Consider the following 22761-nt stretch of genomic DNA (forward strand, 5'->3'; position numbering starts at 1 on the left):
ACAGTTGAAGGGAGATGTTGACAAGCTGGAAAGCGTCCAGAGGAGGGCAACTAAAATGATGAAGGGTCTGGAGAACAAGCCCTATGAGGAGCGGCTTAAAGAGCTGGGCATGTTTAGCCTGCAGAAGAGAAGGCTGAGAGGAGACATGATAGCCATGTACAAATATGTGAAGGGAAGCCATAGGGAGGAGGGAGGGAGCTTCCTTTCTGCTGCCCTGCAGACTAGGACACGGAACAATGGCTTCAAACTACAGGAAAGGAGATTCCACCTGAACATCAGGAAGAACTTCCTCACTGTGAGAAAGGCTGTTCGACAGTGGAACTCTCTCCCCCGGAATGTGGTGGAGGCTCCTTCTTTGGAGGCTTTTAAGCAGAGGCTGGATGGCCATCTGTCGGGGGTGCTTTGAATGCGATTTCCTGCTTCTTAGCAGAGGGTTGGACTAGATGGCCCATGTGGTCTCTTCCAACTCTACTATTCTATGATTCTATGATTCTATGGTTAAGACTTCATAGAGCGTTCCGGATGTAGGTGAACTACAACTCCTATAATAATAGGATTTCTAGGAGCTGTAGTTCACTTGCATCCAGAGCACACTACGAACCCAATCCTTGATGGAATGAGACCTCAATGCTTCCAATGATGTCACAAAGGAGGAAGACAAGTAGGTTGCCGAGAATGTTCTTTCAGACCGTGAACGGAGGACAGAATGAGGTGGACAAGACGCTGGGATCTCTGGGGCCAACACAGTTTGGTGAGCTAAACTACGATATATATACAAAACATATCCATGCTCATATACTAGCTGTGTCCGGCCACGCGTTGCTGTGGCTAGGACTTAAATTTTTCTTTTCTTTTTGTTGTATGAACGTAGAGGCGTGGATGAGAGGTTGTGCTGTCAATTTTCAAGGTTGTGGGGCGTTTACTTTAGTTGTTTTGTCCGGTGCCGTGATTCTATTACCCTTTTATATATAGATAGATGAGATTCAAACCCTGGTCTCCAGAGTCTGTATCCAATGCTTAAACCAGGGGTCCCCAAACTTTTTAAACAGGGGGCCAGTTCACAATCCTTTGGACCGTTGGAGGGCCAGACTATAGTTGGCCACCAAGCAATAATAATAATAATAATAACAACAACAATAATAATAATAATAATAATAATAATAAAGAGTGTTGGAAGAGACCCCTTGGGCCATTGAGTCCAATCCCCTTCTGCTTTTGTGTACCGAAAGCACAAGCAAAGCACCCCTGACAGATGGCCTCCCAGCCTCAATGTTAATAATAATAATAATAATAATAATAATAATAATAATAATAATAATTTTATTATTATTAAGAGGGTTGGAAGAGACCTCTTGGGCCATTGAATCCAACCCCCTTCTGCCTCTGTGCACCAAAAGCAGATGCAAACCACCCCTGAGAGATGACCACCCATCCTTAATAATAATAATAATAATAATAATAATAATAATAATAATAATAATAATAAGGGTTGTAAGAGAAGAAGAGACCCCTTGGGTCATTTAGCCCAACCACCTTCTGTCCTTGTGCCTTGGGGGCCGGATAAATGGCTTCGATGGGCTGCATCCGGCCCCCGGGCCTTAGTTTGGGGACCCCTGGCTTAAACTATTATATCACGCTGGCTATAGCATCTGAAGACTGAGTTCACAGAAATGCTTCCTGCCACCTTGCATCTTGCCTTCTCCGCAGAGGAGTCATTGGTTTTGACATCTGCACCGTACTGTGCCATAGCAAAGCTAACCAAACACACATTTCCTAATCTTTGTAGATCCAGGTTGGGTAAACAAACCTTGAAAGGAGCAGAAGAGGAAAGCCAGCAATTTCTTGCCCACTGTTGTGTCAGCAACACACCTTCCGAGTCAGTGCGGAGTGTTGTTTTTGTAACTCGTGGGCCTTAGAAGTCTAGGTTCAGAAGATGCACTTGTTGCTTCGACAGCACTACGTTCCAGAATTTAGATGGGTGGTAAAATAATCCCATTGTCGGAATGGGACTTTTGAGGTCCAGATCCAAACCCTGACGCTGCTGAGTTAATGATCTACCTCCACTGAGGCGTAAAGCAAACTGAATACAAAATGGAGTCCTGAGCCTGAACATGCTCAGTACAGCCACATGGCATTTGGTAGCAATTGAATTAAGGGCATGTTAAAAGCAGATAGGAAAAAAAGGATAAATCAGGATGTCCTTGGAGGGTATGCTTTGGGCATGCTGGTCCTACTCTTTGAGAATTTGGGGAGGCTATAATCCAAAAACAACACCCCCAAAATCCACCATCTAAGGGTAGTTGGTCAAGGGAACCAACTGTATAATATCTACATTGAACTGGATTATATGGCAGTGTGGACTCAGATAGATAATCCAGTTCAAAGCAGATATTGTGGATCATCTGCCTTGACATTCTGAGGTGTATGGCTGTGTGGAACGGCCCTGAGAGACTACATCCCAGGATCTGATCCCAGACTGTCCGCTTTAAATTGGATTATATAAATCTCCACTGCCAGATAATCTGGGATAAGAAGATACTCTGGGACCAGTGTTGGAGATAGCAACCTCCCAAGCCTTTCACTATTTATTTGCTAACATAAATATTTGCTAAACTGTATTCTGTTTGTCTGTTTGATTGTCCCTGGGAAGGGTTATAGACATGTGATTGTACTGAGCATGTTCAGACACAGGACTCCATTTTGTATTCAGTCTGATTTACACCTCAGTGGAGGTAGATACATGTTTGCATCAGATCTCAGTGGAGGTGGATGCAGGTTGCTGTTTGGACTTCAGTAGAGAAGTATGACTTACATCCTTCAGTGAGTACAACCATAACTGAAATTTAATAAGAAATGTGTGCCAAGTGAGTTCCAGGTCCATCGTTGTATGTTGATTTGCCAGTTTGACTGTATCTCTTTGGTGTGGGAGGGGTTATAGACATGTGATTGTACTGAGCATGTTCAGACTCAGGACTCTATTTTGTATTCTGTTTGCATCAGACCTCAGTCAAGGTGGATGTGTGTCTGCTTAACACCTCATTGGAGGTGGATGTACGTTTGCACCAGACCTCAGTAGAGGTGGATGCATTTTGCTGTTTGGATTTCGGGAGAGAAGTATGACTTATGGACTTCCGTGAGTACTATTTTGTATTCTGTTTGCATCAGACCTCAGTGGAGGTGGATGCGTGTCTGCTGAACACCTAATTGGAGGTGGATGCACATTTGAATCAGACCTGAGTGGAGGTGGATGTGTGTCTGCTTAACACCTCATTGGAGGTGGATGTATGTTTGCACCAGACCTCAGTAGAGGTGGATGCATGTTGTTTGGACTTTAGTAGAGAAGTATGACTTATGGTCTTCTGTGAGTACAACTATACCTAAAGACTGTGGACCATGTGATTGTACTGAGCATGTTCAGACTCAGGACTCTATTTTGTATTCTGTTTGCATCAGACCTCAGTGGAGGTGGGTGCGTGCCTGCTGAACAACTCATTGGAAGTGGATGCACGTTTGCATCAGACCTCAGTGGAGGTGGATGCATTTTGCTGTTTGGATTTCAGTAGAGAAGTATGACTTATGGACTTCCGTGAGTAGTATTTTGTATTCTGTGTGTATCAGACCTCAGTGGAGGTGGATGTGTGTCTGCTGAACATCTCATTGGAAGTGGATGCACATTTGCATCAGACCTCAGTGGAGGTGGGTGCATGTTGCTGTTTGGATTTTGGGAGAGAAGTATCACTTATGGACTTCCATGAGTACTATTTTGTATTCTGTTTGCATCAGACCTCAGTGGAGGTGGATGCGTGTCTGCTGAACACCTAATTGGAGGTGGATGCACATTTGAATCAGACCTCAGTGGAGGTGGATGCGTGTCTGCTTAACACCTCATTGGAGGTGGATGTACGTTTGCACCAGACCTCAGTAGAGGTGGATGCATGTTGTTTGGACTTCAATAGAGAAGTATGACTTACAGCCTTCAGTGAGTACAACTATACCTAAAGACTGTGGACCATGTGATTGTACTGAGCATGTTCAGACACAGGACTCTATTTTGTATTCTGTTTGAAACAGACCTCAGTGGAGGTGGATGCATTTGCTGTTTGGATTTCGGGAGAGAATTATGACTGATTGACTTCTGTGAGTACAATTATACCTAAAGCGTATTGAGGTGGTGTCCTCATTCTGGCTAATGGTTGGACCGTCTCCACTTTGAAATCGGATTGCACCAGGTGACTTTGGACCATTGCTGTGACGCAACGCATTCTGGGAAGCATTAGCGGTTAATGTTTCCAGGATGCGTCTCTCCAGCGAAGGTCGATGCCCGCCGGGACCCATAACTTTCTCCCCATGCTGTTGAACCTGGCAGGAGTATTTTTGCCTTCCCATTAAAACGCTTGCTGGGTCGATAAGGTATCATTAGAGCGAAAACAACAAGACCACAGCAGGTTGAGATCTATTATTGTTTTGGCCGAGGATGCGGAAAACAGGGCCGGGTTTAGAGTAAATTGTTGTTTACCTTTTTTCCGGGACCGAGTCAAGAAAATAAAAGGATTTCCCGACGTGCGTTTGGTTTCAGATACGAGACAGCCATGAAGACTAGCAGCGGGGTTCTTCTCCTGATCCTTCTGCAGCTGAGTTCTCCGCATGTCTTGGAATGGACGTACAATGGTAAGAAATACGTGGGAATGAGTGGCTTACAAGTTATATGTACATACAATATAGCACAATATTAGCATTATATATTACTATACTGTAACATTATTAGTAATATTGGATTTAATATCTGATTAATATCATTATATTGTATTGTTAGTTGTATTATATTACATTACATTATAGGTAAAAGAAGGTAAAAGAAAGGTCCGCTTCTTCTGATCCTTGCATCCTGATCAAGGCCGTCCTTACTAGTGATAGTGGCATCCAAATGTATACATCACACTATGGATGTAGGGTGAATTATTTGCCATAGCTCACCGCCCATATGCTGTTAGCGGTACCAGAACCGGACACACAAGAATGTTGTCAAATGTGAATGATTGATGTGAGATGGGTATATTGAGACACTTACAGCCGTCAGTCTCAATTCTCCCCTCCATTCGTCAACTCAGCATCTGCCTAGTAGCATGAACAAATAAGACTGCTTAGCTTTCTGCCGATCCCAGCAGTAATAAATCTAACAAATATATACTCGAGTATAAGCCGACCCGAATATAAGCTGAGGCACCTAATTTTACCACAAAAAATTTGGGAAAACATTGACTCCAGTATAAGCCAAGGGTGGTACATTTCAGAAATAAAAATAGATACCAATAAAATTACATGAATTGAGGCATCCGTAGGTTCAATGTTTTTGAATATTTACATAAAGCTCAAATTTAAGATAAGACTGTCCAACTCTAATCAAATTATTATTCTCATCTTCTTCAATGTAAATGTGCTTATGTATCCTTTGAATAATAATAGAGTAAAATAATACATGTAATAATAATAATAGTAATAATAATAAATAATACAGGAAAATAATACAAGTAATAATAATAGAGTAAAATAATTAATGCAATAATAATAATAAGATCAGAGTGAAATAATAAATGTATTAATAATAATAAAAATAGAGTAAAATAAATGTAATAGTAGCAACAATAATAGAGTAAAATAATACATGTAATAATAATAATAATAATAATAATAATAATAATAATAAATACAGGAAAATAATACAAGTAATAATAAATAGAGTAAAATAATAAATGCAAAAATAAGAATAATATGATCAGAGTGAAATAATAAATGTATTAATAATAATAAAAATAGAGCAAAATAAATGTAATAGTAGCAACAATAATAGAGTAAAATAATACATGTAATAATAATAATAATAATAATAATAAATACAGGAAAATAATACAAGTAATAATAAATAGAGTAAAATAATAAATGCAAAAATAAGAATAATATGATCAGAGTGAAATAATAAATGTATTAATAATAATAAAAATAGAGTAAAATAAATGTAATAGTAGCAACAATAATAGAGAAAAATAATGCATGCAATAATAGAGAAAAATAATAAATGTACCATATATTTTCGAGTATAAGCTGACCCAAATATAAGCCAATCAGGACCCTCACCCGAGTGTAAGCCGAAGGGGGCTTTTTCAGTCTTAAAAAGAGGGCTGAAAAACTAGGCTTATACTCCAGTATATACAGTATATAGATCATACTGTGTTGTTGCTATACAAAGAACTCTTGCCTGTTGCAGGCAAGTGTGAATGCTTGATTGGCATTGAATGGCCTCGCACCTTCACACTCCAGACAGGAAACAATCAGTGCCAATTAACACCTCCCAACCAAGGATTCGCCCAGGCTTTGAATCTGCAAGGCTATTTAATGCTAAGCTAGCCAATTGCGACAGTCACTCTTGCCTCCAACAGACAAGAGTTCTTTCTCCCAACCTGGATATATAAACCCCACTTGTCTAGTTTCCAACAGACCTCACAACCTCTGAGGGTGCCTGCCATAGATGTGGGTGAAACGTCAGGAGAGAATGCTTCTGGAACATGGCCAGACAGCTTGAAAAACTCACAAAAAGCCAGTGATTCCGGCCACAAAAGTCTTCGACAACAGATTTATTTGGTTTTTGAAATCCTTAAGCTCGGAAAGGCATTTCTTGACAACAGTAGCCTCAACCCAACAGTGATGCCCAACAACAACAATGTTGTTGAACCAATAACTCGTCAAGGCAGTCCTGATGGACGTTGTCTTGAATTCACTGGTCTGCTCTGCTTGGGATGAGGAATTGAGTTGGTCCGAAACTGGAAATCTCCAGCTGGGTTGTGCTCGATCTCCCAGTATCCCATACTGGCAAGGCTATCAAGGTTATATCCTCCGCTGTCTCTGACTTTCCAAATCATTACAAACCCTCCTCGCCTTTCAGTCATTCTCTCTGTGATGGATTTACTCCTTGCCAACCTAGCAGTTGGAAAACATGCAAATGTGAGTAGATCAATAGGTACTGCCCCTATTGGCGGGAAGGTAACGGCGCTCCATGCAGTCATGCCAGTGGCCACATGGCCTTGGAGGTGTCTATGGACAACGCCGGCTCTTCGGCTTAGAAATGGAGATGAGCACCAACTCCCAGGGTGTGGGTAGATCAATAGGTACTGCTCCGGCGGGAAGGTAACGGCGCTCCATGCAGTCATGCCAGTGGCCACATGGCCTTGGAGGTGTCTATGGACAACGCCGGCTCTTTGGCTTAGAAATGGAGATGAGCACCAACCCTCAGTGTGTGAGTAGATCAATAGGTACTGCTCCGGCAGGAAGGTAACGGCGCTCCATGCAGTCATGCCAGTGGCCACATGGCCTTGGAGGAGTCTAAGGACAACGCTGGCTCTTCGGCTTAGAAATAGAGATGAGCACCAACCCCCAGAGTGTGAGTAGATCAATAGGTACCGCTCCGGTGGGAAGGTAACGGCGCTCCATGCAGTCATGCCAATGGCCACATGGCCTTGGAGGTGTCTATGGACAACGCCGGCTCTTCGGCTTAGAAATAGAGATGAGCACCAACCCCCAGAGTGTGAGTAGATCAATAGGTACCGCTCCGGTGGGAAGGTAACGGCGCTCCATGCAGTCATGCCAATGGCCACATGGCCTTGGAGGTGTCTATGGACAACGCCGGCTCTTCGGCTTAGAAATAGAGATGAACACCAACCCCCAGAGTGTGAGTAGATCAATAGGTACTGCTCCGGCGGGAAGGTAACGGCGCTCAATGCAGTCATGCCAGTCACATGACCTTGGAGGTGTCTATGGATGGAGATGAGCACCAACCCCCAGAGTCTTGGAAGTGGATTATCTCTACCTCTTCTTCTCTTTTTTCCCCATATTACGGAAGGGAAACTGGACGAGACCCACTGGGGGACCCACTATGCCGACTGCCTGGGCCTGCACCAGTCTCCCATCGACATTCGGAAGAAAGAGGTCCAGTTCAGCCCGGAGCTGGAGCTCTTGCAGTTCGAGGGCTATGAAGGGCCTTTGCAAGGCAGTTTCACCATGAACAACAACGGGCACTCAGGTAAACATAGCGCACACTGCAATATAAACAGCCTCAGAGCGATAGAGAGGGCTGACTGGAAACAGCCAGGATAGAAGATAGCTGCCGACTCTCTAAAGCCTTGTTATTTCTAAGGCACTGAGGCATGCTTATGTAATTTAATTTATTTAATTTATCTCCTCTATTCTCTGTATATATTATTGCTCTGTTTATGAACAATAATATAAAATATGAGGCATCTCCGTCGGCCTCGAAGAAAAACAACCTCAGAGTGATAGAGAGTGCTGACTGGAAACAGCCAGGATAGAAGATAGCTGCCGACTCTCTAAAGCCTTGTTACTTCTAAGGCACTGAGACATATTTATGTAATTTAATTTATTTAATTCATTCCCTCTATTCCCTGTAAGCAGAGACTACAATATAAAATATGAGGCATCTCCGTCGGCCTCGAAGAAAAACAACCTCAGAGTGATAGAGAGTGCTGACTGGAAACAGCCAGGATAGAAGATAGCTGCCGACTCTCTAAAGCCTTGTTACTTCTAAGGCACTGAGACATATTTATGTAATTTAATTTATTTAATTCATTCCCTCTATTCCCTGTAAGCAGAGACTACAATATAAAATATGAGGCATCTCTGTCGGCCTCGAAGAAAAACAACCTCAGAGTGATAGAGAGTGCTGACTGGAAACAGCCAGGATAGAAGATAGCTGCCGACTCTCTAAAGCCTTGTTATTTCTAAGGCACTGAGGCATGCTTATGTACTTTAATTTATTTAATTTATCCCCTCTATTCTCTGTATATATTATTGCTCTGTTTATGAGCAATAATATAAAATATGAGGCATCTCCGTCCGCCTGAAAGAAAAAGTGATAGAGAGGGCTGACTGGAAACAGCCAGGATAGAAGATAGCTGCCGACTCTCTAAAGCCTTGTTATTTCTAAGGCACTGTGGCATACTTATGTAATTTAATTTATTTATTTTATTCCCTCTATTCTCTGTAAGCAGAGAGACTACTGTATATATTATTGCAGCCATCTTCTATCCTGGCTGTTTCCAGTCAGCCCCCTCTAATTTATCCCCTCTATTCTCTGTATATATTATTGCTCTGTTTATGAACAATAATATAAAATATGAGGCATCTCCGTCGGCCTCGAAGAAAAACAACCTCAGAGTGATAGAGGGGGCTGACTGGAAACAGGCCAGGATAGAAGATGGCTGCCGACTCTCTAAAGCCTTGTTACTTCTAAGGCACTGAGGCATATTTATGTAATTTAATTTATTCCCTCTATTCTCTGTAAGCAGAGAGACTATTGTATATATTATTACTCTGTTTGATCTCTCGAAGTTAAGTAAAGTTCTTGTTTAAACTGACTGGCATGTTATTACACTGCAGGGTGACTTTCAGTTCAGGAGCAGAGATAAAACTTCCATTTATTATCAAATACAATATGCAACAAGAAACACCTGAAAGGCCAGAATTTGCCCATGCCTGGTATAGACTCTTATAAAGTGTTCTGTCCTGGCTGTTTCCAGTCAGCACTCCCTATCACTCCGAGGTTCCCTTATAAAGTGTTCTGTCCTGGCTGTTTCCAGTCAGCACTCCCTATCACTCCGAGGTTCCCTTATAAAGTGTTCTGTCCTGGCTGTTTCCAGTCAGCACTCCCTATCACTCCAAGGTTCCCTTATAAAGTGTTCTGTCCTGGCTGTTTCCAGTCAGCACCCCCTATCACTCTGAGGTTGTTTTTCTTTGTGGCCGATGTAGAAGCCGAATGAGAGTTTGGGCATTGTGGTACATAATAATAACCAAGCAGGCTGTCCCAACCATTATCCTCTCCAGCAATACAAGTGGTATCAAACTGCATTAATTCTACAATGCGGATGCAGAGCTCTGGTCTAAGAAGAGCAATAGTTTCCTCACAGTTGGAAGCCGGAGCCCCAGATCTTCCAATCCCTTTGCAATTCAATACGTTTGCCCTCTTCTTTGTCAGCAGAAAGAATAAATAAGAGAGAACTTAAGTTACGAAACACAATGGCTCCCTTTGTGTAATTGCACAATTAAAGGGCCGGAAAATAATTGCATGGATGTGCAAGGGATTAGCCTTTTGTGTCTCGGCTTGTTTGATTCCTTGCAAATCGGCTCAACGGGGACTCGGGAGGAAAGACACCGGATCTGGCAAAGGAATGAATGGCATTGTCTCCTTTTCACAGCTCATGGGAAGGCCCTGCCAAATCGGTTGGCCATAAAATGCTCACAGGCCGCTGCGGTTTCCCTCAAAAGGAGAGGCTGCTTCTCCCGCCGGCTCTATAAAACTCATGTTTTCAATCTCGTAGATTCTTTCCTGGCTTTGGTTCTGCTGGCGATGCTGCGACGTCACGGAAAACGTTGTGATGTCATGGAGCATCGTTAGAATCCTTTCTGTGTCTGTCTGTACTACAAAGGGTGTTTCCAGGTGAAGTGGCCCTCTGTGATGTCGCTGGGTTGGCCCTCACTAGGTGGAGTGGCCCGCTGCGATGTCACCAGGCTGGCTGTCGCTAGGCGGAGTGACCATCTGTGATGTCACCAGGTGGAGTGGCCCTCTATGTTGACACCTGGTCGGCTGTCGCTAGATAAAGTGGTCCTCTATGTTGACACTGAGTTGGCTGTTGCTAAGTGAAGTGGCCCTCTGCTATGACACTTGAGTGGCTGTCTCTGGGTGAAGTGGCCCTCTGGGTTGGCTGTTGCTGGATGAAGTAGCCCTCTGTGATGTCACTGGGCTGGATGTCACTAGGAGAAGTGGCCCTCCGTGATGTCACTTGGGTGGCTGTCATTAGGAGAAGTGGCCCTCCGTGATGTCACTTGGCTGGCTGGGTGAAGTGGCCACCTGTGGGAACACTAGACTGGCTGTCACTTGGTGAAGTGGCCCTCCATGATGACACTGAGTTGGGTGTCATTAGGTGAAGTGGCCCTCTGTGATGTCACCGGACTGGTTGTTGGTAGGTGGAGTGGCACTCTGTGATGTCACTGGGCTGGCTATTGCTAGGTGAAGTGGCCCTATGTGATGACACTGGGTTGGCTGTCACTAGGTGAAGTGGCCCTATGTGATGACACTGAGTTGGCCATCGTTAGGTAAAGTAGCCCACTGTGATGACACTGCGTTGGCTGCCACTGGGTGAAGTGGCCCTCTGGGTTGGCCGCCGCTAGGTGAAGTGGCCCTACCTGATGACACCGGACTGGCTGTTGCTAGGTGAAGTGACCCTCTGTGATGTCACTGGGTTGGCCATCGTTAGGTCAAGTAGTCCTTTGTGATGACACCAGGCTGGCGGTCACTGGGTGAAGTGGCCCTCTGGGTTGGCCGCCGCTGGGTGAAGTGGCCCTCCGTGATGACACCGGGGCGTCTGTCGCTAGGTGGCGCTATGGGACAACCCTGGGGTGTCTGTCGCTAGGCGAAGCGGCCCTGTGTGAGGACACGGGGTGAAGTGTCCGCTGCCTTCCCCCCCCCCGCAGTGCAGATCAGCCTTCCTCCGGGGATGAGCGTCTCCAAGGGCCTCCCGGGGGTCTTCACGGCGGTCCAGCTCCACCTCCACTGGGGGGGCCGCGACCAGGAGACCAGCGGCTCCGAGCACACCATGGACGGCATGCGCTACGTGGCAGAGGTAGGTGCCCGCCGGGGGAGTGGCGGGTGGGGGGATGATGGGCGTGGGCACCCGCCTCTGACCTCGAGCCTCTCCTTCCGCAGCTGCACATCGTCCACTACAACTCGGCCGCCTACTCCAGTTTCCAAGAAGCAAAGGACAAACCCAACGGCCTGGCCGTCCTCGCTTTTCTATTCGTGGTACGTTGTTTTTTGCATCCCTTGCATTCCTTGCTGCAAGGAATTTTAATCCAGATTTTAACCCAGACCTGTCTATCATCTATCTATCTATAATCTAATATCTATTATTTATTATCTATCGATATCATTTATCATCAATCTGTTTATCTATCTATCCATCCGTCTATTTATTATTTATCATCTAACTACTATCTGGATCCCCCAATGGCGCTGAGCTGCTGACTGAAAGGTTGGCGGTTCGAATCCAATAAGCAAAGTGAGCTCCCGCTGTTAACCCCAGCTTCTGCCAACCGAGCAGTTCGAAAAAAATCCAAATGTGAGTAGATCAATAGGTACCGCTCTGGTGCTCCATGCAGTCGTGCCGGCAACAGGAACTTGGAGGTATCTATAGATTAGAAATGGCTTGGAAATGGAGGTGAGCTCCCATTGTTAGCCCCAGCTTCTGCCAACCGAGCAGTTCGGGAAAAAATCCAAATGTGAATAGATCAATAGGTACCGCTCTGGTGCTCCATGCAGTCGTGCCGGCAACAGGAACTTGGAGGTGTCTATGGATAAGAAATGGCTTAGAAATGGAGGTGAGCTCCCATCGTTAGCCCCAGCTTCTGCCAACCTAGCAGTTCGGAAAAAAATCCAAATGTGAGTAGATCAATAGGTACTGCTCTGGTGCTCCATGCAGTCATGCCGGCAACAGGAACTTGGAGGTATCTATAGATTAGAAATGGCTTGGAAATGGAGGTGAGCTCCCATTGTTAGCCCCAGCTTCTGCCAACCTAGCAGTTCGAAAAAAATCCAAATGTGAGTAGATCAATAGGTACCGCTCTGGTGCTCCATGCAGTCGTGCCGGCAACAGGAACTTGGAGGTGTCTATGGATAAGAAATGGCTTAGAAATGGAGGTGAGCTCCCATCGTTAGCCCCAGCTTCTGCCAACCTAGCAGTTCGGAAAAAAATCCAAATGTGAGCAGATCAATAGGTACTGCTCTGGTGCTCCATGCAGTCATGCCGGCAACAGGAACTTGGAGGTATCTATAGATTAGAAATGGCTTGGAAATGGAGGTGAGCTCCCATTGTTAGCCCCAGCTTCTGCCAACCTAGCAGTTCGAAAAAAATCCAAATGTGAGTAGATCAATAGGTACTGCTCTGGTGTTCCATGCGGTCATGCCGGCAACAGGAACTTGGAGGTGTCTATGGATAAGAAATGGCTTAGAAATGGAGGTGAGCTCCCATCGTTAGCCCCAGCTTCTGCCAACCGAGCAGTTCGAAAAAAATCCAACACATTATGTAAAATCCAAATTACACCAATGTAAATAAGCATTAGGTAAAAGTGAAAAAACAACAACGAAGCGGACGCTAGAGGGCAACCTGTCCCTGTTGTTATATTTATTCCTCTTAGAAATGTGATTTTCCAAGCCAAGGAAAGGCTGAGAAATGATCAAGTTATATGTACATACAATATATTATATTATATTATATTATTAGCATTATATAGTATACTTATATATATTATATATTATACTATACCACCATACTGTAATATATAATATACAATTATAATAGTGCATTATACCACTATACTGCGATATATAATATACAATTATAATAGTCATATTGCAATATATAATATACAATAGTGCATTATACCACTATATTGCAATATATAATATACAATTATAATACCACCATATTGTAATATATAATATACAATTATAATAGTGTATTATACCACTATACTGCAGTATATAATATACAATTATAATAGTGTATTATTGTTATTATATTGTTTTACATTATAATATTATCATCAATATTATATGCATATACAACTTAATATATTAGTCATATTATTAGTATAGCATGATATTGATATTATATTATTATTATTATTATTTTATTGTATGACACAGCAAACAAGATAGATATGCTGGATTTCATATCACAAAATCACAAGTCGAACACTTCCCAAGTGTCTAGGACTGTGTGATGCATTATTATTATTATTATTATTATTATTATTATTATTATTATTATTATGACACAGCAAACAAGATAGATATGCTGGATTTCATATCACAAAATCACAAGTCGAACACTTCCCAAGAGTCTAGGACTGTGTGATGTATTATTATTATTATTATTATTATTATTATTATTATTATTATTATTATGACACAGCAAACAAGATAGATATGCTGGATTTCATATCACAAAATCACAAGTCGAACACTTCCCAAGAGTCTAGGACTGTGTGATGTATTATTATTATTATTATTATTATTATTATTATGACACAGCAAACAAGATAGATATGCTGGATTTCATATCTCAAAATCACAAGTCGAACACTTCCCAAGTGTCTAGGAATGTGTGATGTATTATTATTATTATTATTATTATTATTATTATTATTATTATTATTATTATGACACAGCAAACAAGATAGATATGCTGGATTTCATATCACAAAATCACAAGTCGAACACTTCCCAAGTGTCTAGGACTGTGTGATGTATTATTATTATTATTATTATTATTATTATTATTTTGAGGGTATTGTTTTGCAAAATCATTCCTTTTTCCCATAGGAGAGCCATTTAGAAAATTCCTACTACAGCGATTTCCTGTCCCACTTGGAGAAAATCAAGTATGCAGGTAGGTTCGAGGTTTTGCCCCGGGGAGCGGGGTGAGCTCCCGCTGTTAGCTCCAGCTTCTGCTTTCGAACCTAGCCATTCGAAAACACGCAAGTGTGAGTAGATCAATAGGTACTGCTCCGGCGGGACGGTAATGGCGCTCCATGCAGTCATGCCAATGGCCACATGGCCTTGGAGGTGTCTATGGACAACGCCGGCTCTTCGGCTTATCTTTACAGTTGCATATCCTTTGGAAAATCAGTTTGGGATGTTAATTTGTCTCTGTGTTTATTTATTTTAGGGCAGGCGACTACTCTCAACACTCTGGATGTCATGTCCATGTTGCCAGAAAACCTTTCGCATTTCTATCGGTACCAGGGCTCTTTGACTACCCCTCCCTGCACAGAAAATGTCATTTGGACCCTGTTTGACAACCACATCAAGTTGTCCAGTAGCCAGGTAAAAACTCTTGAGAAAGTGTTATTATTATTATTATTATTATTATTAAGAATAAACCATTATTATTATTATTATTAAGAATAAGCCATTATTATTATTATTATTGAGAATAAACCATTATTATTATTATTATTATTGAGAATAAACCATTATTAACATTATTACTATTATTGGGAATAAACTATTACTATTATTATTACTATTATTGAGAATAAGCCATTATTATTATTAATTTATTATTAAATAATTAACCATTATTATTATTATTATTATTGAGAATAAACCATTATTATTATTATTATTATTATTGAGAATAAACCATTATTATTATTATTATTATTATTATTATTATTGAGAATAAACCATTATTATTATTATTATTATTACTATTATTAAGAATAAACCATTATTATTATTATTGAGAATAAACCATTATTATTATAACATTATTATTATTATTACTATTATTGAGAATAAACCATTATTATTATTATTATTATTATTATTATTAATATTATTATTGAGAATTAACCATTATTATTATTATTATTATTATTATTATTATTGAGAATAAACCATTATTATTATTATTATTATTATTATTATTCAGAATAAACCAGTATTATTAACATTATTATTATTGAGAATAAACCATTATTATTATTATTATTGTTATTATTATTACTATTATTAAGAATAAACCATTATTATTATTATTGAGAATAAACCATTATTATTATAACATTATTATTATTATTATTATTATTATTATTATTATTATTATTATTATTACTATTGTTGAGAATAAACCATTATTATTATTATTATCGTCGTCATCATCAGAGGTTGGGAGGATGCCTGCCATAGATGTGGGCGAAACGTCAGGAGAGAATGCTTCTGGAACATGGCCAGACAGCCCGGAAAAGTCACAACAACCTAATAATAATAATAATAATAATAATAATAATAATAATAATAATAATATATATAATAATTATAATATATAATAATAATATATAATATATTATATATAATAATATATAATAATTATTATAATATATACTAATATATAATATATTATATAATATATATAATATATATTATATATTATATATAATAATAATATATGATAATAATTATAATATATACTAATATATAATATATAATAACATATAATAATAATTATAATATATACTAATATATAATATATTATATATATTATATATTATATATATAATAATAATATATAATTATAATTATAATATATACTAATATATAATATATTATATATTATATAATATATATTATATATATTATATATTATATATAATAATATATAATAATTATTATTATAATATATACTAATATATAATATATAACAATAATTATAATATATAATAAAATGTGGCAAATAAATAAATAATAAATAAATAATAAACAGAAAAAGTGGGAAGACAAAGGCCTGATCAGGACTATTCTTGCAAACCAGGGGAGTTTGAGGATACATGTGTGAAATATATATTGAAAATTATAATTTGCTTTCTTGTAGATTTCGCTGCTGGAAAATGCCTTGCTGGACTGGGAAAACGAGACTTTAAAGAGCGACTATCGGCACATCCAGGCTTTGAACGGCAGGGTGGTCTTGTCGTCTTTCAAAGAGAAGTCAGCCGAACAACAACGTAAGATTCAAGACCCAGTGGCTTAGTCTGTCAATTGAGGGCAAAAGACACAATCAAAACCCTCCCGACAGATGGCCACCCAGCTTCCGAATCATAGAATATTAGCGCGGGAAGAACCCCAATGACCATCCGGTTGGATTACGTTCTTCCAGGCAAAAGACACAATCAAAACCCTACCGACAAATTTATTATTTATTATTTATTTACTATATTTATATCCTGCTCTTCTCACTCCGAAAGGGACTCAGAGCGGCTTACAAATCAAATGAACATTATTATTATTATTATTATTATTATTATTATTATTATTATTATTATTATTATATTATGACACAGCAAACAAGATAGATATGCTGGCTTTCATATTATTATTATTATTATTATTATTATTATTATTATTATTATTATTATTATTATATTATGACACAGCAAACAAGATAGATATGCTGGATTTCATATTATTATTATTATTATTATTATTATTATATTATGACACAGCAAACAAGATAGATATGCTGGATTTCATATTATTATTATTATTATTATTATTATTATATTATGACACAGCAAACAAGATAGATATGCTGGATTTCATATTATTATTATTATTATTATTATTATTATTATTATATTATGACACAGCAAACAAGATAGATATGCTGGATTTCATATTATTATTATTATTATTATATTATGACACAGCAAACAAGATAGATATGCTGGATTTCATATTATTATTATTATTATTATATTATGACACAGCAAACAAGATAGATATGCTGGATTTCATATTATTATTATTATTATTATATTATGACACAGCAAACAAGATAGATATGCTGGATTTCATATTATTATTATTATTATTATTATTATTATTATTATTATTATTATATTATGACACAGCAAACAAGATAGATATGCTGGATTTCATTATTTTTCATTATTATTATTATTATTATTCAATAATATTTCATTATTATTATTATTATTATGAACATTATTATTATTAGCATAGCACAATATAAGCATTAAATTACTATATTGTACTATACCACTATAAAGTAGTGAGGAATTGGTGGTAGTTAAGGGAAAGGGTCCCCTGGGCTGAGTGGGTTGCTAGGAGACCAAGTGAGTGGAGCTTAGCCTTCTAACTGGTAGCAATTGGATAAAAACAATTATTCCTCTCCCTCTAATTAGGATTTTGTTTTTCTTTTCTTTTTGTTGTATCAACCTAGAGGCATGGATGAGGGGTTGTGCTGTCAATTTTCGAGGTTGTGGGGTGTTTACTTTTGTTGTTTTGTCCGCTGCCGTGATGCCATCACTCTTTTATATATATACTAGCTTTGCCCGGCCACGCGTTGCTGAGGTTTATGGGAATTATTTGTTGGCCAGGTGGTGTAGGAGTGAATAGCCTTGCAGCGTGAAAGTCTGGCCGTTTTGTGGAGTGGTTGGAGTCGTAGCATTGTTGCTGTTGTGATTGTGTTTTTAGTGTAATTGTGTTGTATCTTACTTGAGGCGGGGATGATTGATTGTGTCGGCAATTTTTGAGTTTGGGGGGTTTGGGGTTTTGTTGCTTTGTGCGTCGCCGTGACGCCAAAAGCCTTTTATATATATAGATAGACTAGCTTTGCCCGGCCACGCGTTGCTGTGGCTTATGGGAATCCTTTGTTGGCCAGGTGGAATAGCAGTGAATAGCCTTGCAGTCTCAAAGCCTGGCCGTTTTCTGGAGTAGCTGGAGCTTTGTGTTGTATGAACGTAGAAGCATGGATGAGGGGTTGTGCTGTCAATTTTTGAGGTTGTGGGGTGTTTAGTTTTGTTGTTTTGTCCGCTGCCGTGATGCCATCACTCTTTTATATATACAGTAGAGTCTCACTTATCCAACACTCGCTTATCCAACGTTCTGGATTATCCAACGCATTTTTGTAGTCAATGTTTTCAATATATCGTGATATTTTGGTGCTAAATTCATAAATACAGTAATTACTACATAGCATTACTGCCTATTGAACTACTTTTTCTGTCAAATTTGTTGTATAACATGATGTTTTGGTGCTTAATTTGTAAAATCATAACCTAATTTGATGTTTAATAGGCTTTTCCTTAATGCCTCCTTATTATCCAACATATTCGCTTATCCAACATTCTGCCGGCCCGTTTATGTTGGATAAGTGAGACTCTACTGTATATAGATATAAAATTAGTATAGCATGTTGCTATGGCATAGGAGACAAATGGCCACCCAGCTTCTGAATCATAGAATATTAGAGTGACCATCCAGTTGGATTCCATTCTGCCAGGGAAAAGACACAATCAAAGCCCTCCCGACAGATGGCCATCCAGCCTCTGCTTTGAAACTTCCAAACATCAAATCACCTCCTCAAGTGTCTGTTTCCATTGGGGAAAAGCCAAACCCTTCTAGGAATATTTCCCAACGGTTTATTCTTGGCCTTTGGGATTCAGCCTGACTTCAGACAGAAATGTCCCGGCGAGTCGTAGGCGGTTTTCATTGCGATGATGACGAAGTAGGTCAAAGGCGGGGAATAGTTGGATGCTCGGAACGAGAGTAGCACGAGGCCACGGAAAACGGGAAGGCTTCCAAAGAGAAGCACGAGCAGTAGCCGTGGAAAGATGGCAGCTCAAGAGGAAAGTAGTTTCGCAGTCCAAGGAGTCCAAACATAAAGTTTTGAGATCTTTTGGAACCAAAAGAGTTACTTTCCCAAGCTCTCGGTCTCACCATAGTGTTTCCCAAGATAGCTTCTGGTCCTCGAAAAGTTTTGTTAGACAAGAATGGTTATTGTTGACTCTTTCCTCGCTGCAGAAACGTGCCACTCGGACAACGTCTCCCAGAAGCTGAAGCAAATCCAGGACCACCTCAGTGAGATCAAGAAGTATCTCCTGGATGCCCTCGAGAAACCGAGTAAGAATCTGCCAACTCTGCTGCTTTCGTGGCTGGAATCACCCAGTTGCTGTGAATTTTTCGGGCTCTATGGCCATGGTCCAGAAGCATTCTCTCCTGGCGTTTCGCCCACATCTATGGCAGGCATCCTTACCTCACCACCTCTGAGGATGTCTGCCATAGATGTGGGCGAAACGTCAGGAGAGAATACTTCTGGAACATGGAGATATATTCCTCACAACCTCTGAGGAGGCCTGCCATAGATGTGGGCGAAACGTCAGGAGGGAATGCTTCTGGAACATGGAGATATATTCCTCACAACCTCTGAGGATGCCTGCCATAGATGTGGCGAAACGTCAGGAGGGAATGCTTCTGGAACATGGAGATATATTCCTCACAACCTCTGAGGATGCCTGCCATAGATGTGGGCGAAACGTCAGGAGAGAATACTTCTGGAACATGGAGATATATTCCTCACAACCTCTGAGGAGGCCTGCCATAGATGTGGGCGAAACGTCAGGAGGGAATGCTTCTGGAACATGGAGATATATTCCTCACAACCTCTGAGGATGTCTGCCATAGATGTGGGCGAAACGTCAGGAGAGAATACTTCTGGAACATGGAGATATATTCCTCACAACCTCTGAGGATGGCTGCCATAGATGTGGGCGAAACCTCAGGAGGGAATGCTTCTGGAACATGACCACACAGCCCGGAAAACATACAACAATCCTGTGATTCCGGCCATGAAAGCCTTTGACAACACATTGGAATCACTTGAGTTGCTGTATGGCTATGTTTCAGCAGCATTCTCTCCTAACATTTCGCCTGCATCTGTGGCTGGCATCTTCAGAGGTTCTGTTGGTAGTGAAGCAAGTGGAATATATATACATACACACATATATATATATACACACACACACACACAAACACAAACTCACACAGTAGAGTCTCACTTATCCAACAACAAATGAGATCTATATGCTGGACTTTGTATTGTTGTTGTTGTTGTTATGCTTACTAATACTAATCTTGCAAACAAGATTTATATGCTGGACTTTGTATTGTTGTTGTTATGCTTACTAATATTAACCTTGAGCGACTTTGAAGGGTGTCTCTTCCAACTCTAGGATTCTGTATTATTATTATTATTATTATTATTATTATTGACACAAAGACATAGTATGACACAGCAAATGAGATATATATGCTGGACTTTGTATTGTTGTTGTTGTTATGCTTACTAATACTAACCTTGCAAACAAGATCTATATGCTGGACTTTGTATTGTTGTTGTTGTTGTTGTTATGCCTACTAATACTAACCTTGCAAACAAGATCTATATGGTAGACTTTGTATTGTTGTTGTTGTTATTCTTACTAATACTAACCTTGCAAACAAGATCTATATGCTGGACTTTGTAGTGTTGTGGTTGTTATGCTTACTAATACTAACCTTGCAAACAAGATCTATATGCTGGACTTTGTAGTGTTGTTGTTATGCTTACTAATACTAACCTTGCAAACAAGATCTATATGGTAGACTTTGTATTGTTGTTGTTGTTATGCTTACTAGTACTAACCTTGCAAACAAGATCTATATGCTGGACTTTGTAGTGTTGTTGTTGTTATGCTTACTAATACTAACCTTGCAAACAAGATCTATATGCTGGACTTTGTAGTGTTGTTGTTGTTATGCTTACTAATACTAACCTTGCAAACAAGATCTATATGCTGGACTTTGTAGTGTTGTTGTTATGCTTACTAATACTAACCTTGCAAACAAGATCTATATGGTAGACTTTGTATTGTTGTTGTTGTTATGCTTACTAGTACTAACCTTGCAAACAAGATCTATATGCTGGACTTTGTAGTGTTGTTGTTGTTATGCTTACTAATACTAACCTTGCAAACAAGATCTATATGCTGGACTTTGTAGTGTTGTTGTTGTTATGCTTACTAATACTAACCTTGCAAACAAGATCTATATGCTGGACTTTATAGTGTTGTTGTTGTTATGCTTACTAATACTAACCTTGCAAACAAGATCTATATGCTGGACTTTATAGTGTTGTTGTTGTTATGCTTACTAATACTAACCTTGCAAACAAGATCTATATGCTGGACTTTGTAGTGTTGTTGTTGTTATGCTTACTAATACTAACCTTGTTAGTTGACTAGTTCTGATTGATTGTTCCAGGTCGCAAGACTGAAAACGTCCAGGCGTTCTACTTCCACAACGACAACGTGGAGAGCCACGTGGAGGTCCGCCCGCTCCGCCCGATGGGCCTCCAGACCTTCACTCTTTGTTTCTGGAGCCAGAACGTGAACCAAGGCAAGCAGACCGTCTTCTTCTACGCCACGCCAGAGAAGGACAACGAGTTGGTGGTCACGGTGGGCGTGGAGGTGGGCGTCTGGATTGGGGGCCACTTTGTCCAGTTCGAGCTCCACCAGAAGTCCGAGGAGCGGATCCACTACTGCGTCACCTGGGCCTCCAACTCGGGCGAGGTGAACGTGTGGATCAACGGCGAGATGGGCACCACCAAGCAGGTCCAGAAGGGGTACGTGGTCCAGAGCGGCGGGACCCCCATCCTGGGCAAGTACAAGAACGGGCTGCTCCACATCTTCGCCAACGCCTTCTCCGGGTGGCTCAGCCACGTCAACCTCTGGAGCCGCATCCTGGAGCCGACGGAGATCCAGGAGCTCATCCTCTGCCGGGAGCAGGACACGAAGGGGGACATCATCGCCTGGGGGGAGACCCCCATGACCCTCTTCGGGGGGGTGGTCGTGGACGCCGACTCCGGGTGCAGTTGATCCCGTGCGTGGTCGGTTTGTGGTTGGTGGCAGAACGGAAAAATTCGTTCGAGAGAAGAAGCCGGGATGTCTCGTTTCGTGCTAATATAACCTCACTTGTTCACTTTCCGAAAAGGGAACTAAATCTCCGGTATCAAAGCAGTGATACCAAATGGAAGAATGAAGGCATTTAGCTGGCCTGGGTGTGCCATTTTCGTTGTGGAGTTGTTAGGAAATGCTTCCGGATCGTTTGTTTCCCCTTTCTCTTTGTCTAATATGCCGACCCTTTGGCATCGCAATAAAGTCCTGCATTATAAACTCTTTATCCCAACTTAACCATGTATATTTCGACACATATGTTGTGCATGCCGTAAAGAGGTTACCGCTTGTTTGTGCATGCTAGTTGTGAAATGCGATTAAAGTCATCTAAAGCACACAGCCTTC

At 40.4% G+C, this 22761-nt stretch overlaps 1 protein-coding gene across 4 annotated transcripts; it reads left to right on the top strand.

The window, feature by feature from the left end:
* Positions 1–697: 697 nt before the first annotated feature.
* ca6 (carbonic anhydrase 6) lies at positions 698–22753 on the top strand. 4 transcript variants are annotated; one of them, XM_062965675.1, is made up of 10 exons: positions 698–751; positions 4577–4668; positions 7892–8071; positions 11536–11684; positions 11768–11863; positions 14444–14510; positions 14790–14947; positions 16497–16626; positions 19448–19546; positions 21725–22753. In XM_062965675.1, the coding sequence occupies exons 2-10, from the start codon at positions 4590–4592 to the stop codon at positions 22336–22338; spliced, it is 1572 nt and encodes a 523-aa protein (XP_062821745.1). In that variant the 5' UTR covers positions 698–751; positions 4577–4589; the 3' UTR covers positions 22339–22753. The 4 variants fall into 4 exon arrangements, with proteins under 4 accessions (XP_062821745.1, XP_062821746.1, XP_062821747.1 ...); XM_062965676.1 differs by lacking the exon at positions 698–751 and adding an exon at positions 4282–4410; XM_062965677.1 differs by lacking the exon at positions 698–751 and adding an exon at positions 4341–4445.
* The last annotated feature ends 8 nt before the right edge of the window (positions 22754–22761 follow it).

This window comes from Anolis carolinensis, unplaced genomic scaffold (assembly GCF_035594765.1).
Source record: "Anolis carolinensis isolate JA03-04 unplaced genomic scaffold, rAnoCar3.1.pri scaffold_15, whole genome shotgun sequence".
Classification (NCBI taxonomy): domain Eukaryota; kingdom Metazoa; phylum Chordata; class Lepidosauria; order Squamata; family Dactyloidae; genus Anolis; species Anolis carolinensis.

Coding starts and splice junctions, on each gene's coding strand:
- ca6 (XM_062965675.1), top strand. CDS start 4,590: ATGAAGACTAGCAGCGGGGTTCTTCTCCTGATCCTTCTGCAGCTGAGT. Junction 11,685..11,767: donor GCATGCGCTACGTGGCAGAG/GTAGGTGCCCGC, acceptor CTCCTTCCGCAG/CTGCACATCGTCCACTACAA. Junction 16,627..19,447: donor GAAGTCAGCCGAACAACAAC/GTAAGATTCAAG, acceptor TCCTCGCTGCAG/AAACGTGCCACTCGGACAAC.